The following is a 15,075-nucleotide window of genomic DNA, read 5'->3' on the forward strand; positions in this document are numbered from 1 at the left end:
TGATACAGAGTTATCTTTGGGCTCTTTCTGCAGAAATACATCATGCATTAAAAATAAGACAACTCATGCCAACCAAACACCATACAGCTCTGCATTCACTTGCAAATAGCATGGAGATGTTCTGCCAAGCTGCAGGCTGTGTCAGAAACATTAACTTTTTATTGTCTTGTGACATATATGCTTATTCATCTCATTTCATTGTCAGAGAGCATTTATCAGAGTGAGCAGTTACCAACCATCTCTATATACCCCTAGCAAACTCTAACATAGGCCTAATCTGTCATGATGTTGAAAAATATATTTTGAAAGCATATTACATTTCACTTACATTTTTTCCCCCCAAATGCTCACTACTGTCAGCACTCACATAATTTACCTTCTTTCTGTTTTGTCAAAAAATATTATATTCCAGAAGTCACAGTCATCAGTTGCCCCTACCTACAACAACACACTCACACAATGGGAGATACACATAGATGCTCCGCTCACCTTCCGAGCAGCTAAATGATATTTTCTTCTGAAATATATATTAATAATGGCTTTTTAAAATACAGCTGGGTAAATACAGTGCAAAATACTCCTTTTATGTATTTTTGGACCAAAATCATTCAATTAGCCTCTAAGTGATATCCCAGGTCAAAAAGTAGCAGTTTGTTTGACTGAAGTTCTTCTTTATTCATCTAAAAAATGTTGGCAACTTCAACCTTATTTGTTTAAACATTTACTTGCTAATAGGTGATTTAATTGCTCTAAACAAATGCTATCTTTCTGAAACACATTTCAGCACTGCCCAGTACCCACATCCTTGAACAATGACAAGCTTTCAGAGACGACAGAATTAAAATTCAAAGGCAAGGCAGTTCATTTCAGTTCCAGGAACTGCTGTGTGAAAAACACTTGACTGATTTTAATCACATTCTTATTTATTTCAGCTTAAAGCTCAGCATGACTTTTTAAAACCCAGTGGTGAGTTTCATTGTTTTCATAGTGCAACAGCACCATCTAGCAGGTTGCTTTAGGTATTACTGTTACTCACCAAAGCCTTTAGATACTCACATTAAAAGAGCTGTTTTTGCAACACTGTTGAAATAGCAAATATACAACAGGATTTTTTAAAGAATACTTTATCTCCCTGTCTATTATGCACACAGTTGAGTCTACATTATTGTTTTCTACATGTGTCTACACTATTCAGTTATAAGATTGCCAAACCACGACGAATGAGTCATGGGATATGAATGGCATTTGGAAAATACAATAAAATCCGTCTTTGAAAGTCATTGCATTATTCTTCTCAAAAACATAAACAAGAGTGTAAACAAAATTAGCATTAAAAAGCTTACATTTTTGAGAGAGGTGACCTTGCTTAGGATTCAGAATGAAGTCGCTTCTCTTTTCCATAGTTAAATTAGTTTGTAATGAAAAATTTTAAACTGAAATAAAAAAGAAATCATAAAATTAAGCACTTCATTAGATAACATTGCACTTTCATAGAACCCTTTTTGCTGAACTTTATTTCATTTGACAGTTCCACTAGAGTATGAGTTTGTGAAATGAGTTTGTGTGAAAAACATGTGAGTTAATATAATACACCTTCTAATATGCAGAGAGACTCAGAGAGATTCCTGTGGGTTTTAAGTATGTAATTATGTAGAATATGATTTTTTCCTACTTAGACACAAGCTGCAGGTGTGAGCTATCTTTAATGTTGGTATTAGTGTTTAGTGTCGGTGTTAGTTAATGCTATCTTTAGTGATAAGTAATGTAAGTTGATTACTTTTAATGGAATATGTTTTGCAAATATAGTTTTTATTAATCAAAGGACTTAATAATATTATACTATCATTCCATGGCTGTGAATCATGTAGGTGCAGCTATTATAATAGCAATGAAATACTTGACACTACAAGCAAACAATATAAGATACTTATCATTTTATTTCATTTAATTTATATCGTTTTAGACACATCTGAACAATTCTTCACAGATGTACATTCCTGTTCAGCAGTGAGATGTTCATGTCACTGCCTTGATTTAAGCTGTTTTTGCACAAGAAAGTATACACACTGCCCCCTACTCCATGACATCAACAGTCCTGGGATCTTCTCTCTAATGAAGCCATTTATATTAGTGACAAATGTGATCATCCTCTCTTTCTTCCTGTCTCTTTTATCAACTCCACTTGCAGCTGGTGTTCAGTGAGTGTGTGTGACCATCATTAAAAATGTATACCATCTCTCCAAACAGTGTCCTGACAAGCCACTTGTGCTTATTGGATATCAGTCATTAAAATTTAGTGAAGAGGGCAAAGCCTGGTCTAGGTCGGCATCAGGTTCTTCATTCAGGCTATGGATGTTATAACCTCGACAGGCACCACTACTGATGTTTCGGGGCTGTACGCTCTGACACAGTTGTTGCCTGTCTCTGTTGGTGCTGTAGCTGAGTCGAAACAACAATAACAACATGAGTCTCAGGGTGGCTATACTGATTAATTTACTACTTACTGTTGACAAGGCTGATTCTAAAAAAGGTGAGTTGCTATTTGTTATCTTGATGGAGCAAAGCTTGAATTTGATGGGAGTGCTTTATCTTCGATGCACCATATACACAGAGAAAGTTATACTTCAATTATTCACTGTCGAACGTAATACACTTTCAGAGGCTGTACCAGGGTGCTAGAAAATTGTTAAGAAAACAAGGCAAGTGCAATAATCTTTATTTGGTATCTTCACACATTTAGCTAAAATAAACTTTTTTGTTATCATTAGATGTCAAATGTGGGGGAATCCTCTCTGCTCCATCCGGAAATATCTCCAGTCCAAACTTCCCAGGCCTGTATCCCTACAACATTGACTGTTCCTGGCTAATTGTGGTGGCAGAGGGTTCCTCTGTCCTCCTGACCTTTCACCACTTTGAGCTGGAGTACCACACCAACTGTGCTTACGACTACATCAAAATCTACAACGGCATACCTGAGGACGACGGAAACCTCCTTGGGACATTTTGTGGTGACATTTCTCCACCTCAGTTCACCTCATCTTGGAATGTCATGTCCATTATCTTTCATTCAGACCGCCATGTGGCCTACAGGGGCTTCAGTGTTGGCTACAGGAAAGGTAACCTTATTATAATAAATGCAATATGACAGGGATTAGTTGGCTACCTGTTCAAAATTTGAGTTGATTTTTTCTGGCTGTGTGGAAGTACCATTTCTCATGGCTTTTAGCTAAAGCTTCTCGACCTTAAACTTACAGAACTATCTTGACAAAATGTTACACAGAAACCAAACTAAAAGGCTACAGCCCTGCTAACAGCTCTGTGGGGCTGTACTTAGTCACAACCATGATTTGGTGTAAATGCTCACACAAATTTTCTCACAGATAATTTGCTGATGTTTAGCTGGTATGTTGACCAGGTTCATAATCTGAGTTTAGTGTGTTGGTTACTGGAAAAGTCTAGCAATCCCTGAAATCAGTGGGGGACCAAATACTTGTGCAAAGCTTCATGGCAATCTATCTCATAGCTGTTGAGATTTTAAAGTTTGGACCAAAAGTAACCATTGTACTTGCAATGACTTGCAATGACTTGAATCCAAACAGTTTGCTTCATAAAACACATTTTCTCAGCTTAGGTGGTGTTGTACGCTTTAACTGTCATAGGCAGAGTTACTTCTTTTCAAAAAGAAAATTGTATGGCACATTTTGAATTTGCCTTATAGATATGTGTGGTGGAGTCCTAACTGGCCTATCAGGTATAATCTCCAGTCCAGGCTACCCTCAGGATTATAGCAACAATGCTGACTGCTCTTGGGCCATCCATGTGTCCAACACCAGTGTGGTCACCCTGGTCTTCTTGGACTTCCAACTGGAAAACAATGAGGGGTGTAATTTTGACTTTGTCGCCCTGTTTGATGGCCCTACAGTCACCCACCGCCACCTGGGTAAATACTGTGGGGCAGAGAAACCACCCCATACAGTCACCACTTCCAACCAGCTTTTGGTACTCTTCAAGTCAGACTTTAACATTGGGGGACGGGGGTTCAAGGCCTACTACTTCTCAGGTAAGAAAGATTGGAGAGATTAGTTATATTCTAAAAATAAAATCAAGTTCTGCACAACTGAGTTGTATAAAACTGAGTTGGCCTGGAACAGAAAACAATGTAATTAGGATAATACTGGCTGCAAGAAGGGAAAAAAAACACACAAGTCACTGGAACTTTAACAAGGTCCATGAAATATCAAGAACATAACACAAAAGATCCTGTCATTTGATGAAATGAAAATTGAACATTTCTGCTAGAATACATTTCACTTACATTGACAGAAACTTGGAAGAGCAGAGCTCATCTCACACCTGTCTCACACCATTCGTACCACAAATGAGTCCCTCAGCTGTCTAGTCGAGACCCACGCTTGAATCCAACTGATACTCTGAAAAATTACTTTTTAGACAGCTGCTCAAGACTGTACCCATTTGACCTTCCTGTTCATAAGAATTAACAACAAAGCAGATCATGATTCTAAAATAGAGCAGCCAAACAGTGTGTACAGATGATTTACATACATATTTAAATCTATCATTTTCACTTTTAACAATTGTAACAACAAATGTTGATTTGTGGGAATCTGTAAATTTTGAATTTAGAACAAAATTAATCAGATAGAAATATTGATGACTAACATACCTACACAATCGTACTTTAACAGGTGAATGCCAGCAGGTCCTGTCAGCTGTAAGTGGTAACTTCAGCAGCCCACATTTCCCCAACATCTACCCAAACAACATCAACTGTCACTGGACCATTACCCTAGCAGCTGGATACCGCATCAAACTCTTCTTCCCCATCATGGACTTAGAAGACCGCAACAGTCTGTCAGATGAATGTGACTATGATTCTGTTGCTGTATATGATGGTGACAGTCAGACAGATGCTTTGTTGGGGTGCTGGTGTGGCAGGGAGGAACCTCACTCTCTCTTGTCAAAGGGCAACAAGTTGCTGGTGGTCCTCAGCACAGACAGAAATGAAGCTCACAGAGGGTTCACTGCCTCTTATCTTGGAGGTAAATATTCCTTGTATAGGCATCTGATTTGTTTTGAGAATGAAGCACTAAACATTTTTTGTCATATAATCATATTAAAATCAGTGTTAATTATACTTATTGTGTGCATGCTGTATAGTCTTAAATGCCTAAAATGGCATTTAAGACTATACTAAAATGATATTGGCAAATAATGATAATGGCAAATATGACTCTTTCCCATTTTTTGTTGTATGTTGCTATTAAAAAGTGGGGAATGTGTCTTTTCTCTCTGCCAAGTGGTACCTGTAAATGTTAGCTGCACAAGATCAGAATTCACCATTTTGATACCCCAGCAGTCCTTGCCTCAGCTGGACCGTGAGAGCATCTACCTGGGAAATCCAACTTGTGCAGCCCAGCTGACAGCCACCTCATATAAGATACTTGCTCAATTTGTCAACTGTGGCACTGCAAGCCAGGTGACTAGCCACATTCTCTTAACACTTACAGGCACAGCATAATAGGCAATGATTTACTATATTTTAGCTGTCACAGCCCTTGATTTATAACAGAAGCATTAATTATGCAAACATTCAAGTCTAACAATATTGCATGTCTTGCTTCTAATACCACTGTAACTGCTACTGTTTTACAGAGACATCACAACATCACCATGCTAGTAAACAAACTCTACATCGATTTCTCTGATGGGAAGCAGCAGAATGTGCAAGAATATAAAGTGCAGTGTGATGCCCTGAGAAAGATAGCATCAGTGTCTATCGTTTCAGCAGAGGAGCGGCGACTCGAGGAGCAAGCACAGCAGACTGACAATGATGGTAATGGCAACACAGGGGAGCAAGAGATTGAGCCTCATGACTTGAGTGATATTGTCTTCATTAGCATTTGTGTTCTGGCTGTTATTCTCATGGTAATTGCTATTGTTTGGCTTGTGCTTCTTTAGACATAAACTACCAGTCAAAAGTTTGGACATGTCTCCATTATTCCAAGGTTTCTTGAAACTTACGTAGTTTAATGTCTGAATGTAGGCCTACTCTGAAATGAAAACATAGAACAAATAAACAACTGGGCATAAAAGGAGATGCATTTTATATAACTCTGAAAAATATGTTATTTTTCAGTTTTTGGTCATCTAAACTCTTCTTACCTTTGTACCATTTCAGGTTGTTCACTGGACTTGAACTGCTTAAAATTCAATAAAAACTGGAAAAACTGAGGTGTGTCCAAACTTTTGACTGGCAGTGTATATACTTTGCATACAGTCTTAGTGAACAAAGAAAGGACTCCAATGTGAAAGAATCACTTTTTAAATCATAATTCAATCAAAGCATCCATGCATGATTTCAGTACAAAAAAAGAGTATTAACATCACCACCACCATTGCACTGCACTGCATGTTCCTGATAATTATTTACATGGAGAAAAAAAAAAAAAACAGTGTAAGGCTGCTAATGTGCCACAAAATGTATTAAATAAAAGTATTTAGTATCTATTTGAAAGAAAATACAGAAAATGATATAAACAAAATAAAAATAAAATGTGTATGTATGAAAACAATCATAAAATTCAAGTAAAACAACTGGAAGTCTTCAAATGGCAGTTAAAGGCTCCATCTTGTTTATCTAATTATTTCTTGTATTTAGAAACCAGCTGATTTACTGATATTGTGTTGTCCTTCACTTGAGTTCTGATCTCAGGGTTGTGTTTGAAGGCAAACACCAATGCTCTAACTGTCTTTCTGTATGAGCTGCTCACTAACCGGGAGCTCTGGTGAAACACCTCTCTCTCAATGTTGTCTATGAGACCTGAATCCTCCTGCAAAGTTAGATAACAAAATACAATGAACATGGATGCATGCATGCATTAATTATGCATTATTCATGTTTAGTAATTAGCTGCCTTCAACCACAGCTGCAAGATAAACACATATTTTTTTCAAGTGATATATATTTTCAATTGTTAGATATAAGTGGACTTGAAGCCAATGTACTATATGTTGTTGTAACAAGCATAGCCAGTATTGTTTTTTTTTTTTTACTGCTGAATATACGGTATATAATTTCAGAAAAGCTATTTTTGATGTATGACTTGTGTCAAATTACATGTGAACCTTACTGATTTTGTGAATGTCTTAATTAATGATCTACTGAATACATTTTCTGATAAGAAAGGAAGTAAGACGGGAGGTTGATGTGATCTGAGACAGCAAAATTACGTGGAAAACAGGACTTGGACAAAGTTTTATAAATTCATATGACTGGACACCACATAAAGTGGCTTGTCTTTCAATAAATATTTACAAAATTACAAAACTAGTTTAATTTAAATTTAATGCAAGATAAAATCACTTTGAACGCAAAAATATAGTAATAAAATATAGTGAATTTAGCCATTGCATTGAATTTTATCAAGAAACTCCTCACCTTGACCTCCAGGGCTTCCGACATTAGTCTTCTAGCGTTGCTCCTGAGTCCTTCAGATTGTTTATCAGAGTGCACTTCAATAGATGGCTTATTGGAATTCTCCTCAATGAATGTCCTCCAGTCAGTGTAAACCTTTGCTGCCACTGAACTCACCTCCAGGTCCTGGTGCTTTCGCATCTTGTTTACAGTGTGACCTTAGAGGAGAAAGGTTTTCATTATGCACTGAACAAATTTAGATGTTGTTAATTTGATAAAGGGCCTGACATTTAAACATAGCTTTAATAGCTAATTGCTTTTTGGTGTTATAATACTCTTGTAACACAAACCTTTGCTATATTTTGATGTCTTTCACATCAGTAATGCAGCCATGCAAGTTGTCAAACACCATAAAAAGCCATGCAGACAGCTGGATCTTATCTAGGTCTGCAGCCTACCGATTTTTGTGGACTTGAGAACCTCCCTGGATGGGATCTTCTTGCTCAGCTCTGTCAGGGCAGTCAGCAGGTTGTCCTTGCTCTGGTCTGGCAACTCCAGCATCGATTTGTAGCGCATGATGTCCTCAATCACAACCACCCTCTGTAAGACACATGAGGGCAATAAAAGACAATGAAATCTCTGTGTCGCACAGTAACATGTCCGATCATTCACACGTAGGACTGATAACTCACCCGTAAAGACTCAATTGTAGTTTGTTTGTAAACTTTGTCATTGCTCTTTGACGTTGTAGGAGTTTCCCCCTTCGGAAGCCGCACGACAAATTTATCCATCATCAAACACAAATTGCGAATTTCAACAAACTATCGATAAAACAGTCTATGTTCATAAAATGTGACTGTTTGTCGACAATGAAAGTTCAGCTCTGGAGGAGTGTCCACAGCTAGCTACTGTTAGCTAAGCTAACATTTACCTGGCTAACGCTATTGTTAGTTTGAAATCCCATACAACAAGCTCATTGTTAGCTTAAATCATGTCATTCGTCCATACTTCCAATGTCCATAGCTGCCTTTATGGTGGCAGCTGTGGCATATTTTATATTTGGCAAAGCTAACAGCAGCTACAAGGCAGGAGAAACTCCTAGCCACTGATGTTGCCTTCAATAGATCTGGAAATTACAGCCAACGCATGGATCCGTCCACACTAGGTGGACGTACACGTAGGCCTAATACAAAATTAATAAACAATTAATGACACTAGTAAACGCAGAAAAGTAAAGAAATGCAATACACTACAAGTCTTGTAAAAAAAATCTCATAAAGGTATTAGAAACGCTAATTTGCATTTCCATCGTGCAGGAAATATGTAATGTATCCATGAGCGAAAATATGATTGTTCGACTGCACTTTAAGTTGTTTACCTTTTGTTATCAATATGCAAAAAGCCCATTCAACTTAGTAATATAATATTCTGCATTTTTTTCTACTGCATAAAATACTTGTGTTCTGAATTTGTGTGCTCCAGACGACACAGAACAATCGGTTATAAATGTATTGTAATAAAAGCCGTGGACAAATGTATTAAATTCAAATAAAAACGATAAATGCGTTGCTCTGCCACGAAAATTAGAGATTTGCCGAACTACCAGTCCACCCTGTCATTTCAGAACCTGTCAGAAGAATAGAGAAGTATACGAGGAGTCTTTAAACGCAACAGAACTATTATATGAATAGTCTCGCGTAAAACACGGTTCCCGCGAGAATATCTGTTGGACAGGAAGAGTAGCCTGTTTGTTTAGATTTTAGCAGACAAAATGGGGAGTCCTTCTTCCTTCGTTCGTATTTTGGGACTGTTCGCCCTGTTGGCGTGTGCATCAGCATCTTCTGATGTGTTCGATAGCGTTTTAGGAAGCACAGCCTCTTGCCATAAGTCATGTGAAATGACATACAGTTTGCACACGTATCCACGGGTGAGTTTTCGTCTGGGTGAGGAAAGTCATTTTAACTAAACGTTAGCTAACGCACGTTTGGGTAAGTTGGGGAAGTATAAGTGAGCCCGTATGTTTAACGAACACCTTATGTTTAATTAAACACCGTCTGAACGAGAGCTTATGAACGTGTAAACGGTGAAGTGCGTCATCTTGCACACATGTCGTTGTTTGTCGAGGTATTCAACTGGTTCTGTGGTGTTTTGTTTTTGTTTTTGTTTTTTCTACAGGAGGACGAACTCTATGCCTGTCAGAGAGGCTGCCGTCTGTTCTCCATCTGCCAGTTCGTTCGTGACAGCGAAAATCTGAATCAGACAAAGTCCGAGTGCGAATCGAGTAAGCTCTATTGACCCATTTAATTCACCTCTGTGCAGGTCCAGGCCTTTATTGCATGGTTCGTTAGACATATAATCTAATACAGGAAGGCTATAAACAAATGTTCTTGCATATAATCAGCCCCATGTTTACACACACAGTTCCATAATAACCTGCCTCGCTCTACACACCCTTTGTCCTTTTACTGTAATCCTGTTTTACCATCTGTTACCTCCAAACTGCCACAGCCTGTCACGAAGCCTACACCCAGGGAGAAGAGCAGTATGCATGCAACCTGGGCTGTCAGAATCAGCTTCCATTTGCTGAACAACGGCATGAGCAGGTATTTAACTGTCAGTCAGAAGGTTATGTGGATACACCCATCAATCAGTAAAGACCAGTGTAATAAATATTGTTGGTTTTGTTTTGTGTTTTGTAGCTGGAGGCCATGATGCCGAGGATCCACTTGCTGTATCCCCTGACTCTGGTCAGAGGGTTTTGGGATGACGTAATGAGCCAGGCTCACAGCTTCATCACGTCCACATGGACATTTTACCTCCAGGCTGATGATGGCAAAGTTGTTATTTTCCAGGTATTATATTGAACAGGGAAAACACTAGATGGCTTACTGTTAAGTTTTTCATGGAAACAGCACCTAGTCCTGTTATTATGCAAATGTAATGGCAAACCCATTTCTGTCTTATGTTTTGCAGACTGAGCCACAAGTCAGGTTTTTCTCACCGTTTGAACTAGAGAAAGAAGTTAAAGAGGATCCTCAAAAGAGCTGTAAGCCCTTTATTCTGTTTCTGCAAAAGTCACTGAAATTACAAAGTTAGGGTATATACTTATTTGTATTCCTATTTCAAAGAATATATATATATATATATGTATATATATATATATATATATATATATATATATATATATATATATATATATATATATATATAATGAAAACAAAAGCACTGAACTTAGAATGAAAAGTACCTACAATATCAGCCTACATTAAGATTATATTTTAAAGTTGAGATTTGTAGAACAGGGGAGGTAAACAGATAGTGTGTGTGCATTTTAAGCAACTTCCATTTCTCATATTCAAGTCCCCGGGTTTAGCAACCCAATTTACAAAGAATACCATCGCACCTTAGTCCAAGAGAGGGACAGAGATATGACCGGTGAGCGCGGCTATGATGAATACAACCTCTTCAGCTGTCTCTCAAGGTTGGTTATCTCACTTTGCAGTTCAGTTGTTTAATTTCCTTAGTAGAACATATTAACAGCACTAAGGACATAAAGGAGTGAAGCAAGCTTAACATTTATACTTTTTTCTTCATAGGAACCCATGGTTGCCAGGCTGGATCCTAACCACAACTCTGATTCTGTCTGTGCTGGTCCTGATCTGGATCTGCTGTGCTACTGTGGCAACTGCTGTAGACCAGTATGTCCCTGCTGAGGTAAGTAAATGTTTTGGTGTTATTTCAGACCTATAGTTTTGAAATGTGTGGCTGTGTACCAATACACTTTTGCTACAGAGGAAGTTGAATCCTGTCTTATAATGGCACTGCCACGTTCTGAAATCAGAATTTCTATTTTGCTTTGCTTTCCCCACATACATCAAATATACATACCATCCACATGACTGATGGCACAGCTTATGTGTTTTTTATGTGTTCCTAAGAGCAGATTGAATTATGAAGCAGAAGGGTAGTCATGAGAATTCAGATTATGAACTTTGGTGTGTCTTCTCAGATCTGAGGTTCTAGATTCACTAGAATGTCTTAAAATTCTGCCTCTCATAGTTGGAAAAACTGTCTAAACAAATTAACTCTTTCATTGTTGTTCCCTTTTTCCTTTCAGAAATTGAGCATTTATGGTGACGTGGACTATATTAAGGAACAAAAACTGACTCCATATCCAGCATCCTCCCTGTTGATCATCACCACCAAAGGGCAAGAGGAAGAAGCTGGGCCACTCCCTTCCAAAGTGAACCTGGGCCAGTCAGACATCTAGAAGCCAAAGCTGTAGCAGGGAAAGGATACCCTACTTTATGAATGGGCTTTAGCTGATTTTTATCCTCTTGCACAAGATATCTTTCTGTGGTCTAAACAGGAATAATTACTTGCAGAATATTTTGTATTACTGATATGGCTTGTCTCCCATTTGAAACTGAACTGGAGCAATGAAAAGGTGTTTTTTTTTTTCTGTATATTAGTATAATTGAGGCATTATGTTAAAGTGGTGGTACTACAGGTTAAACAGGTTTTTGAAATATTTTTCCAATTTTAACCTGTGCATTTGCTTTCTATTGTGGTGTGTTTATTCTGAATGTTTAATGAATTCTTTGTGACTTGAAGTGATACAGGTTTCACCCAAACCCTGGATATATGGTAATATAGATTGTGCTAATATTGCATAGTCTTCCTGTTTGTTCAGTTGTTTCTATTTTCTATATGATATTGAATTTTACAAAAATTAACACTTTTAATATTGAGGGTACATATAATAGGTCTTTCCCTCTCCACTGTTTTCTGTTCTCATGACAATGATGGTTCATAATTAAACATTATATGGAGTGAAATTGTTTTACAGTGATCTGACTTTTTTTTCCAGCCATATATATTGTAGCTCACCTATGGGTCAGTAAATTTGAAAAAAAAAATCTAAACAATGTAGCTGTAGAAAAAATAAGGCTTACCCATTGAATTCATGTCTTAAATCTACAAATGTTTCTCCAAATATTATGCCATGTGTACACTTTTCAGTACTTTAATAATCAAGGTTTGGTGTGTGAAAATTTAGCAGTAATTTAGGAATTTCAACAAAAAAATCTTGCACAAGGACCCCCTTGAAAACAGGGTGTCAAGATCACCTTCACCATCACATCAAGTATTTTTCAACCACAATATGACAACCAAGGAAGTTGGATATATGTAAAATACTTTATTTATAAAAAATGTATCAACATTCCTACATGAAGCCAAGAAATATTTACAGTTTGTGAATCATCTTGGAAAACTCACATCGATGCATGTATTAATAGCTGTTCAGCAAGTCAATGTCCTCTGCAGTAAGTGCTGATGTGGACAAACGTTTTGTTGGAGGGCTGTGTTGAGTACCATCACATCTTTCTGTCTGACGCTGCCTTTTTTTGATATTGTTCCAGGAAGGCTTTGCTTGATAATTTGTGGTGTAAGGAACCTGTTTCTCTGTTATGTGATTGTTTGTTTCTGGCCTGTGGAAATGAAGCCTCTCTCCCTTTGCTTCATCCTCACTTTCACATACCAGAGGTGCTGCATTCAGGACTTCTCTGACAAACTTCTGTCTCCCAACTACAGGACAAAAATAAGACCATCTCTGCTCATAAGGTATAAAATGTAATCACAAATCATTACAATGTAAAAATAAATGTAAAATAAACTCACAAAAGCGAAGCGCTGACGTTCTTGATTCTTCAATTTTTTTCTGTTTTGGCATTTGTGTGCTATTTGTTTCCCACTGGTTTATCACCTGAAAATGAGTCAAACATCTTACAAGACCTAAGATGCTATTACACCTGCAACATTTATCCAATAATTACAAAACTTACTCTAAGGTAGGGGTGGACAACCCATGTTCCTCTAGGGCCAATGGCCTGCTTGTGTTTCAACTATCCCTGCCCTACTCAGGATCAGTGAATGTGTTCAGTCAATCACAAGCTGGAAGGAAGCTGGTTTGGCTAGCCGTGCTTTAAGAAAAGCCTGTGTGTACTTTTACTGATATCTAAGAATATTTACCTGTTCTGCCCATCCTTCAGTTTTACATCTGGAGTGATCAAAGGTGTCCAGTGGTTTCTCAGAATGACTGAGCCCCAACAGGTTCCATATGGTTGTCTTCAATCCTGTACCAAGCTGGAGGTATAGTTTGTGTTTAGGTATCAGCATCACAGTAAGCTTAAGTGTTACATCTAACTGTTACTGGCTCACCTTCAAACTGGTCCCAGATACATCAAGTTGTTGAAGTTTCGGGAGACACGTGAGGTACTTGAGAGCCCTCTCTGAGATAGGATTATCTGTATGTGAGACAGAGAACAACTGATCAACATTTTAATGATGGATGTCACCTTGAAGGTGGTGGTGTTTGGTATTTTCACTACAAAATGGAAGCAGATAATATTGTAGAAACTAACAGGAAACATCAAGGAACTGAAGACAGTCCAGTCCCTTCTTCATCATCCTGATAGGTGCAGTCAGTCTTTGCAGGCCAGCGTCTGACAAGCCGTTACCACCGATGAAAAGCTGAATGAGGCTGCTAAAGAACAAATCCAGAAGTGTTAGTAAACATCATTGCTTAAATTCTCCACATTGTATCTTTGCAACTTAAAAGCCATATTACCTTGCCAACGAGCTGTCTGTTAGATGCTGGAATATCTCATGGTCATCACCCAGTCTGCAGCCAAACAAATCCAGAGACTTTAAACTGTGGAATGTTTTTATTTCATCCATCCTCTCATGCAAAAGAGGAAACCTGTAGAAAGTAAAGAAATGTTTCTGTTTGTGGCAAACAAACTTTGAGAGGCTGGGAGATTCGGTGGCAGCTTAACGTACCTATTTCGCAAACAGAGAGACTCCAGCACCATCTGCCCGTATGCGTCACTGAATAACCTCAGCGCTTTTGGCGAAATATCTGCGTTTAAAAATGCACGGTTCTCCTCTGCCGCTGCAAAAAGTCTGTCTCCTATTTGCTCAGGGAAGCCGACCAGAGATTCCACATGGTGAATGTTGTCAGCTACGAACAGCAGAGTGATGTCAAACAGAGATTTTGTTGTGTACCTCAGACTTCCCTCTGCATTGTAAGTAAACATAAAGTGCTCTTTTCTCGGCACAAACGGATTTGTCCTTCTGCACGACGACACTGGCTTTGGGTGTGCCAGGACTATGTCACTGACACGACGAAGCTTACCTCTTTCTCGGACATAAATGGTCTCATTATCCATAGTAAGCTCACACAAAACACCTGAAGCCCAGCAAAAACACAGAGTAGCTCACTAGCTAGCTAATGAATAGGCTCGCTGACTGTGCTAAAACCGCGACCAAAAGAATCCTTATGTCTTGACTTCGACTGTTTTTATCACGTGTTATCTTTTATCATCATAGTCCACATTGTTCGACGATCTCCCTAATATTTTTTTATGTTTTTTGTACAACTACTTCGAGTTATTTACCGTAGCCTAAACAGCAAGTTTACCAGTTGTATTTGTTCTTTGCTAACTTCACACTAAAAGTCCACTACTAATAGAAGCTTGATTCAAGATCCCAGAATATTAAATAGACACGATAATTACAAAGAATTTCCTGATAATAAACTTTTTGACTGTTATCATTAATCTACCAATGACACTGTG

The 15,075-nt window shown here is 38.1% G+C and overlaps 4 protein-coding genes across 5 annotated transcripts; 2 read left to right on the forward strand and 2 right to left on the reverse strand.

Moving 5' to 3' along the window:
- The first annotated feature begins 2,463 nt into the window (after nucleotides 1-2,463).
- On the forward strand, nucleotides 2,464-5,979 carry cdcp2 (CUB domain containing protein 2). The gene is made up of 6 exons (XM_026314661.2): nucleotides 2,464-2,530; nucleotides 2,769-3,116; nucleotides 3,719-4,060; nucleotides 4,707-5,060; nucleotides 5,319-5,497; nucleotides 5,674-5,979. The coding sequence occupies exons 1-6, from the start codon at nucleotides 2,464-2,466 to the stop codon at nucleotides 5,977-5,979; spliced, it is 1,596 nt and encodes a 531-aa protein (XP_026170446.1).
- On the reverse strand, nucleotides 4,201-8,821 carry tceanc2 (transcription elongation factor A (SII) N-terminal and central domain containing 2). 2 transcript variants are annotated; one of them, XM_026314659.2, is made up of 5 exons: nucleotides 8,367-8,821; nucleotides 8,128-8,196; nucleotides 7,894-8,035; nucleotides 7,460-7,653; nucleotides 4,201-6,851 (listed from the first exon to the last, which is right to left on the reverse strand). In XM_026314659.2, exons 1-5 carry the CDS (start codon nucleotides 8,397-8,399, stop codon nucleotides 6,663-6,665), a joined length of 627 nt encoding a protein of 208 aa, XP_026170444.1. In that variant the 5' UTR covers nucleotides 8,400-8,821; the 3' UTR covers nucleotides 4,201-6,662. The 2 variants fall into 2 exon arrangements, with proteins under 2 accessions (XP_026170444.1, XP_026170443.1); XM_026314658.2 differs by having other exon boundaries at nucleotides 8,128-8,812.
- Nucleotides 8,822-9,164: 343 nt separating this feature from the next.
- Nucleotides 9,165-12,287, forward strand: tmem59 (transmembrane protein 59). The gene is made up of 8 exons (XM_026313116.2): nucleotides 9,165-9,362; nucleotides 9,611-9,716; nucleotides 9,944-10,038; nucleotides 10,135-10,287; nucleotides 10,409-10,481; nucleotides 10,796-10,916; nucleotides 11,032-11,149; nucleotides 11,553-12,287. The coding sequence occupies exons 1-8, from the start codon at nucleotides 9,207-9,209 to the stop codon at nucleotides 11,703-11,705; spliced, it is 975 nt and encodes a 324-aa protein (XP_026168901.1). The 5' UTR covers nucleotides 9,165-9,206; the 3' UTR covers nucleotides 11,706-12,287.
- Nucleotides 12,288-12,615: 328 nt separating this feature from the next.
- lrrc42 (leucine rich repeat containing 42) lies at nucleotides 12,616-15,029 on the reverse strand. Its single transcript, XM_026313115.2, has 7 exons — nucleotides 14,279-15,029; nucleotides 14,067-14,198; nucleotides 13,861-13,982; nucleotides 13,658-13,743; nucleotides 13,469-13,582; nucleotides 13,118-13,202; nucleotides 12,616-13,024 (listed from the first exon to the last, which is right to left on the reverse strand). Exons 1-7 carry the CDS (start codon nucleotides 14,665-14,667, stop codon nucleotides 12,729-12,731), a joined length of 1,224 nt encoding a protein of 407 aa, XP_026168900.1. The 5' UTR covers nucleotides 14,668-15,029; the 3' UTR covers nucleotides 12,616-12,728.
- Between the last annotated feature and the right edge of the window lie 46 nt (nucleotides 15,030-15,075).

Source organism: Mastacembelus armatus, chromosome 17, assembly GCF_900324485.2.
Source record: "Mastacembelus armatus chromosome 17, fMasArm1.2, whole genome shotgun sequence".
NCBI classification, from domain to species: domain Eukaryota; kingdom Metazoa; phylum Chordata; class Actinopteri; order Synbranchiformes; family Mastacembelidae; genus Mastacembelus; species Mastacembelus armatus.

Coding starts and splice junctions, on each gene's coding strand:
- cdcp2 (XM_026314661.2), top strand. CDS start 2,464: ATGAGTCTCAGGGTGGCTATACTGATTAATTTACTACTTACTGTTGAC. Junction 2,531..2,768: donor CAAGGCTGATTCTAAAAAAG/GTGAGTTGCTAT, acceptor TGTTATCATTAG/ATGTCAAATGTGGGGGAATC. Junction 4,061..4,706: donor CAAGGCCTACTACTTCTCAG/GTAAGAAAGATT, acceptor GTACTTTAACAG/GTGAATGCCAGCAGGTCCTG.
- tceanc2 (XM_026314659.2), bottom strand. CDS start 8,399: ATGGGATTTCAAACTAACAATAGCGTTAGCCAG. Junction 8,197..8,366: donor CTAACAATAGCGTTAGCCAG/GTAAATGTTAGC, acceptor CGGCTTCCGAAG/GGGGAAACTCCTACAACGTC. Junction 7,654..7,893: donor TCTCAAGTCCACAAAAATCG/GTAGGCTGCAGA, acceptor TTCTCCTCTAAG/GTCACACTGTAAACAAGATG.
- tmem59 (XM_026313116.2), top strand. CDS start 9,207: ATGGGGAGTCCTTCTTCCTTCGTTCGTATTTTGGGACTGTTCGCCCTG. Junction 10,288..10,408: donor GCAAAGTTGTTATTTTCCAG/GTATTATATTGA, acceptor TATGTTTTGCAG/ACTGAGCCACAAGTCAGGTT. Junction 10,917..11,031: donor CTCTTCAGCTGTCTCTCAAG/GTTGGTTATCTC, acceptor TTTTCTTCATAG/GAACCCATGGTTGCCAGGCT.
- lrrc42 (XM_026313115.2), bottom strand. CDS start 14,667: ATGGATAATGAGACCATTTATGTCCGAGAAAGAGGTAAGCTTCGTCGT. Junction 13,744..13,860: donor TCAGTTCCTTGATGTTTCCT/GTTAGTTTCTAC, acceptor TCTCACATACAG/ATAATCCTATCTCAGAGAGG. Junction 13,583..13,657: donor TATCTGGGACCAGTTTGAAG/GTGAGCCAGTAA, acceptor CTATACCTCCAG/CTTGGTACAGGATTGAAGAC.